The 7700-nt window shown below is 40.1% G+C and overlaps 1 protein-coding gene across 2 annotated transcripts in view; it reads right to left on the bottom strand.

Moving 5' to 3' along the window:
• Positions 1-1470: 1470 nt before the first annotated feature.
• Positions 1471-7700, bottom strand: part of MND1 (meiotic nuclear divisions 1 homolog (S. cerevisiae)) — a 41798-nt gene continuing 35568 nt past the window's right edge. The window contains exons 6-7 of one of the 2 annotated variants that reach the window (XM_009329792.1): positions 3435-3479; positions 1471-1725 (exon numbers count right to left, since the gene is read on the bottom strand). In XM_009329792.1, coding sequence (XP_009328067.1) covers positions 1619-1725; positions 3435-3479 — 152 coding nt within the window. In that variant the 3' untranslated portion in view covers positions 1471-1618. The remainder of the gene's footprint in view (positions 1726-3434; positions 3480-7700) is intronic. The other variant, XM_009329789.1, reaches the window with a different exon arrangement.

Below are 7700 nucleotides of genomic sequence, written 5' to 3'. Positions count from 1 at the left end.
TGGTGGATGGTACTCCATTCATGGGGCAAAAGCCAGGCCTGGTAAGAAACACTGCGTTCAGCTCAATACTACCTACTTGCATTAAACTTTTACCAGTTAGCAGCTGGTAAGCTGTTACTCAGTTAGTAACAGATTATATGTTAAATATTGGATATATTAGGAATAAAATCTTTCCAAACACATAAAAGGAGATGTCTCCATTGCAGCTGTAAGCACAGTGACATTTTACTATGTGCCAGGCATCACATAAGTTTTCCTTAGGCAACAGATAGCTTGCTACGCTACCTCTGTGAGAGGAAAATCTTCCACTCGGTATCTTCCCAATAACTTTGCTGTCTTCATAGACATGGGATGACAATAGCCAGGGGCACACCTAAAATCCTTGGATTTTAACACGCGCTGAACTGCTAGGAAACATTTTAATTGGAAAGGTCACAGGAGACAGACTTCAGAGCGTATCTCCAGCTAAATGTCACCTTTTCAGCAATACTCTCATCAGGGGTTACATAAAAGGCAGACACTTTCTAGCGATACACCCATCTACCTTGCAGCAGGCCCGCCTGCCTTGTAAAGGTAAAGCTTATGTATGTCCTCCAGAGCTGTACAGCAGAAATGCAGTCTTGCAATCCATAGCTGTGGGAGGTAGGAGACCAGTCTGTACCCTCCACCCCTCTTTTTGTAGCCATGCAGCGATCAGAGCTAGAAACCAGAAGCTGATAAAAAGTGAGGTGCTTGTGAAATTTCACCAGACAAAAGTGAGACATTCTGAAATTTGTTCTTATTTTGGTTGGCTGCTTTTTTAGTCTGAAATTGAAAAATGTACGTAAACCCAAAGATGCTCAGCATCCTCAATTCAATTTGAACAGCAAACTGAATTCGGGCTCTCACATCCCAGATTAGCATCCTAAATCTCGGTGCGCTGTGGTGCAAATGGATGGATGGGTGCTCTTTGCTCCCTCCCCTTTGCGGTAACAATCTTGATGCGGGAAGCTTTCTCAGTGTCGAATCCAGTACGTCTGCTGGAAAAGATTTAGCTCTCATGAACTAGTAGTTTCCAACAACAAACAAAATTTTGTCACTAAACTTACAAGCAGTTCTAGCAACACAATAAAGAACAACTTGAAATCAGACCTCAGCCTTTCGACTCACACCCTTATTGTCTCTGTGATTTCCATTAACGGATTATGCATCTTTTGTATTTCATTACTGAGATGAGGGGAAAATTCATTCTATTCCATATTGGAGTGGAAATAACAGGGGACAAAGTCTTCAACGTGTTCGAACATAAATCCTTGGAGCTTCTAGTTCTTAGTATTACTCCCAGTTAAGCAAAAGAAGAGTAAAAACCAGTCTCAGGACTTTGTGGTAATTATTCCCTATAACCCCTGTCCATTCTTAGTCTGTCTCACAGAAGTGACCAAGCAATTTACTGTCCCTCTGGAAGTACAAGGAAAAAAAGGAAATGCAACAAATATTTTTAGAATTTTATTAACTTGAACAAAAACTGCAAATGAAAGGGTGCTCAGTTGTTTGGAGAGGATTCAGACACACGTTTAAATGCCAACCGAGAATATTTAACAAACTATGTACAGCTGTGTCAGCCATCAACTGCTGAACACTAATCAACGTAATCCAAATCTTCTGGGATTCCAAAACTTTTGTCAATTCTGCTCTCTTCAAATCCAAATTTACGTTTGGCCCAGGACTTTATTGAAAAGATGTTATCTGTAAACAGAATGAAAACCATTAAGATTTTCATGTTTAGAAAAGCATGAATTATAGTCTTGGCTACAACAAAATCCTTCCATTTGCACTCTCTCTGTGTATATGAAAAAGGGACATAGTGAGGAACATCATTATAAAGTAGATTTAGAACAGAAAACGGGAGGCTTTTGCTAATGATATACTTTTACTCAGTACTAAGTAAAGTATGTTGTCTTTTTTTGAGGTTACCTTTATCTTTTCTTGCTCCTCTTCTATGAGAAGACTGAAAGCTACAATTACAGTGTAAGCCTGCTATAGAGTGATGAGGAAAGTGTGAATATGCATAGTAAGTATTTTATAGGTCCTCTTTCAACTAGACACCTACTGTGTGCCTGTCTACAACTGCGAAAATCAGATTCAAATTAACTACAAGGTCCTTTCTAGTCCTGCATATGTTTGTTCAGATAATGTACATTTTGTTTGAAAGTTAAAAAAAAGACATTCAAGTAGCTTTATTTTAGTCAGCATTTCTCTTTTAGCATCACATTACTATTATTTTAGCACATACATTCTCTTCAATGTAACATCATTTTTCACTGCAGTATTGATTGAAACTCACTACTTCATTGCTAACACCCATAAATCGCAGCATTCCTTAAGACAGGAAGTGTTCTCTGTGTCTGCACACCTTTGAAATATTTTCTTTTCTTTAACCATCAGACATTTGGTTTTAAAACCGTCTCTTCAAAAGAAAAATATGCTACAGCATATAACTTAATTGTCTAATTAAACAGCAAAGTACTTTCTACAGGCTGCGGCATAGTTCCTTTAACTCTCTCAAGACCTTGAGAACAACAGCCTCTCATCAACAGTAGAAAGCCCTGACAACAGTACTCCCAGAAGTTATTTTCAAATACATAACTTTATTTCCCCATATGCAGTGAGCAACCCAGTGCAAATGAAGATACAAAATAATAATAGTCAAGAGACTGTGACAACGATATCCTGCTGCACTTGGCATAACCGATGATAGTGAGCAGTCCATCAGTAGTAGATGAATTCTAAACAAAAAGATTACAAACAGTATTCTAAATAATTAAAAAAAAAGTAAGGACATACATATTGCTTGCTCTGCAAAATGGAAATATATAGCAATATAGCAAAGCTAAGCAACAACAGAAAATTGAGTTCAACTTCCATACAAGTGTTATCACCGTAACCTTCCTCAAAACTGTGCAGCATTTTTCCTGCACGTCAAAGCTGATGAATTAGTTTTAGAAATACCTACTTTATATTAGCATCCATTATAAGGTTCCACAAAGCATTCTACCCTTTAGAAACAGACGAAAATTCAGAAAAGAAGAATGAAACTTTCTGAATACCTGGACACCACCATTTCCTGTCTCTTTCAATTAATGTTTTCCTCATCTTAACAGATTTTAACTCAACCAAGAAAATGAGCTGCAGGTTTTAACATGGTGTGCAAGATTGCACCAGAAGAACAAATATGTGATGTGATGTGAAGTATATTCAGTAACTAAACTGAGAAAATGTTTTTTTTTTTTGAATCATGATGATTTGTAAGCAAAATATATTTCTGCATGTTTTTGTAAGTAAGGGCTATCCTACATCAAGTCCTAATCAAATTTAAAATTCTTAATGATGAGTAGGTCTTTTACTGAAATTGCTCTAGTCTGAAGCTGTGTTAAGCAATATAAATGCACACGCACCAGTCCATCTATTGGCTGCCTCCATGGCTATTTTGTTTGTTTTGCCTGAAATAGAGAAGAAAACAAACAAACAAACAAGCACACATCAGAGTAAAATCATACAATAGTTTCAAGGCACAAAGATTAAATTTTTATTGATGTAATTTTTAGAGAACCACACAATATAAGTTATTCTACTGCTTCCAAACCCTTCTTCTGTTTTATGCTTTTAAGGTTCCAGCAAGCACAAAGCTAAGTTAAAGAAAAACAGGAGCAAAGCAACATAAAAGATACCATATTAACAACTGTGAGTTTCTGAAAGGTATTTTAAAATAAAATAATCCCAGTTTGGTTTGCCTGGGGGCTTAATTGTCTGTACTGAGATTGGAACTAGATATATGGCCTGAAGCTACTGGAGGCAACCAAGATGGAAAATATTTTATAATCCTCTCTGTACGTAAGTAATCCATCACATAGGTATGCATGACTCTATATAGATAAGGAAAATGACAAGGGTAGCAGTTTATCATATTAATCCAAAAGTTTATCATATTGCTCTGGAAGGTCTCCCGGGCTTTGAGAACCTCCTCAATGAAATGAAGACAAAATAATGCTCCTGGTTATTAAACTCGGCTTCCCTCCCTTACCACCGCTCCAAATCTACATACATAATAGTAAATTACCATTACTACAAATAGCTTTTATGTAGTTTCCATGAGGCAAAACAGTATCAAGAAAAATTCCTCTTAGATCACCTTGCTCCCATTAAAATAAGTACTGAATCAAATCAAGCAGGTTGGTTTGTAACGTGGGAATTTATCAGAATCATTACGGTTCTCACGCCTACACATAACTTAGTTATTTCCAGTCAGTCTTGTTAGTACTTGCATGATAATACTGATTTGAATGGTCAGCAAGAAATTTGTCTCCAGGGCTACTGAGAAGTGAATATATGATCAGGTATCCATTGTTATAAAGATTATGCTTCAGGCAAAATTAAATTATGTTGAAAAATCATCTGCTAGTACACAGGAAGCTAAGCACTCATTATTCTACCCTTAATACTTCAGTAAGTGATCTGAAAAACGTTTTAATCAGAGTAAAACCCTGTTTCAAAAACAGTGCAGTTTCTAGAAGTGGCCTACAATTAGAAAGCTTGGGCATAGCATGAAGAAAAGCAAAAAAGAAAGATGGGCAAAAAAAAAAAAAAAGGGAGTGGGTGAGAAGAGGGCATTTTTGCTTGTTTGCATACACCAGAAATTCAAATTATTCCTAGCTTGAGAGAGATATTCCTTATGTCCTTTGCTGACTGCTTGTTGCCACCCCCACTTGTTCAGTTCCATGACTGGCAGCACTCTGACAACGTACTGGCAGCCAATGGCATTTTGAACAATACTTTACCTAACACTACATAAAGCAAGTCTGCAAAGTAAGGGCTTTCGCTGGTCAAGATTTTAAATGTGTTAGCTGTGATACTTCACTCAGCATTTTTCTGAAACTCTAGAGTAAAACTGGAAAGCTGTGTTTGACTCCAAGTAATGAAGTTTGAAATGAAGAGGAGGAAAAGTAGGATAGTATTAAACTCCATGAATCCAGAGCTGCAAGGTGACAGCATCTTGATGGCAGGTGAGCCAACCTAGTCCACAGCACCTGCAGAAACCTCTGCTTTGCTGGAAGCAGCCAGCCAGCTGAGTCCTGTGCTTCTGCATCACACAGCAGCTCTAAGTTCCTGCAGCTTTCAGTACGCAGCCCTGTGCTTAAAGCACAGTGACCATACAGTACAGTACATTAGAAAAAAAAAATAGCGGTAGCATGGTGTGTTGTCACCCTTCAAACACTGCTTATGCGTGTTAAAATACACACAGGCAATCGTGTTTTAAAAATGTGATTTTTTACTTCTGTCAAAGAAAAGGCTGAGGTGACCAACAGATACAGGTTGGGCAACAGGGTGGTTAAAATGGCGGTGGCTGCCTGTAACCGAGCTGTGGCTAAAAATGAAATCATGGTAGGAAGAGGAGGAAGCTGTAATGGGGAAATCCCACAATGGGCAGTGCCTTCAATGACTTAAATAGCAGAGAAATAACAACAAAAAAACCCAATAAAAGACACTCCTGAGAGTAAAAGTTATACAAATAAAATTAAGAAATACTTTAACCACGTCATTCTTTCCATGCACCAGCTCGAACTGATCACAGACTGGCAGCAAAGTGTCATGGTATAAGTGTGGAATGATCACAAGCGGAGACAGAACTTCAGGATGGGGAAGGTGACATTCAGACAATCTGGCTGAATATCAAAGAGGAGGCTGCCTCAGTCCTTCAGAGGCTGGGAACACACATTCCCCACATTACTCTGCTGCCAGGGGGCTCAGGGTTGGGGAAACAAGAGCCACTTGTAAAGCCTCAGGCATGTGACATCTCCAGGAAATGCATCCACAAGAGGCCGGGGCAAGTGTTTGCTGCTTGTGATTTCCCATTTACACTGGCTGGCCCCCCCCCACATGTACACGATAGCACCACAGGGCTGCAGGTATGGATTTATTCTGCCATGTTGAAAGTTGCTTAGACCATCAGGCATATTGTATCAACAGCAATGCCAGCTAGCTTGGCAAATTGCAAGGCACCCACATGTTCCTCACGTCCAGCCTGAGCAAGCTCATGCAATCAAGACAGCTTGTTCTTGTTATCAAGTGAGACTGTCACTGCCACTGCTGCAGGATGGCACTGCAGTCTCCTTAACCACTAATTCCTTCACTTAAATTTTCCACTCACATTTCTTTTTTCAATTTGGGGTGACACCTCATCCATTCTCCAGAAAATACTATGCCATCACCTCAGCTGTTAACTCATGGATATGGACTGAGCATTTTGCTATCTGAAGGCAAGATTGAAGTCCCTCAGGATCAGGCTCAACTCTCGCCTACAATTCCACTGCAGGACCTTGTCTGCCTGCTGTATCCAACACCGTGCCTGAAAGAGGAAGGAGAAACAGGTATTGGCAGTTATGGACCTGCATCACCTGAAGACACCAGCTACATCTGCATCATCGCCAGCATCTTCCAGAGGCCCCCGAGTCCATCACAGGAACTGAGAGAAATGAAGGAATCTGCACCTTGACTACTTTCTAGAAACCTTTTATAGGTGCTTGTTGGAACTTGCACTGGTTGCATCATCTGTATGTGAACATGCATGGTGGGTGAGGGAAAGGAGGAGTAGTAAAACAGACATCCCCTAGACACATCTACTTTGTGTACTGACGTAACTCAAAGTCACGCTACTTCTGATTGCCTATTCTCTAGCTCCACAGGATCATACAGCCATAGGCTTCCTGGTTTTTAAGACTGCAGTGAAAAAGAAAGTTTAAGACCTAAAGAAGACAATAACATGGGAACTTAAAAATGTATACACCAAAGAAGAATCAGGACACCAACTGTGGGAACTGTAAAAAGGAGAAACTCAGAGACAGCACTGAGGGCAACTGGCTAGTTGCCAAAACCACCACAACCATTGGGACCCAAGCTCAGCTGGAATCCTGCTGATCCTCCCACTGACCACAGCTGCTCTATCAGAAGTTGATTTTTGGCAGCTACTAAATAGTGCTCCAGTATGGAAGCTGTGCAAGACAACAAAAGGGCCAAATGTGCAGGAGAGGTGAGCAATACAGGAGACAACATACATTCCAGATGCTTCCAGATGTTCTCATTACCACTATTAGGCCCTAGTTACGCTCTACTTTCTATCTATACATCTGCACATAGGCTGACAATATATACAATTGCTGCCTGGAAGCAACAGAATAATCCATTTGCTCTGGACACTACATATTTATTTCACCAATTTGCATGACTGCATCAATAGACTTTCTTGCTCCCATGCCTACAGGATACAAAGTCATTGACTTGGCCGAGACACACACCTGTATCCTCCACTGACCAGTTTCAAGCACGCTTGGCATTTTCTAAGCAGGGAAACAGAAGCTTGCATTTTCTCTTCTGAATGGAACAAAAGCAACCACTGTGCATACAGCAACGCAGGGCCCGGGAGCAGCATGGCTTGCAACACTAGTCTGTTATGTTAGCAAAACACACCTGGAAACATGCCCGAAAGGCTAAGGGTCGAAGAGTTAGTTTTGACTGGTCCTCATGGAAGTCTCTTCTTCCCTCAACCCCAGGTATCTCTGGAGAACTGCAGGGAACTCAAGAAGCCCAGATTCTGGGAACTGAACCATTACCCTAAGCATCTGTGATTGTCCTTATCACAGGGACAATCCCTTGTATCCCCTTAGAGG

The sequence above is a fragment of the Pygoscelis adeliae genome, unplaced genomic scaffold (assembly GCF_000699105.1).
Source record: "Pygoscelis adeliae isolate BGI_AS28 unplaced genomic scaffold, ASM69910v1 Scaffold67, whole genome shotgun sequence".
NCBI lineage: Eukaryota > Metazoa > Chordata > Aves > Sphenisciformes > Spheniscidae > Pygoscelis > Pygoscelis adeliae.
The sequence above is the reverse complement of the archived record's forward strand: the minus strand, read 5'-3'. Positions and strand labels throughout refer to the sequence as shown.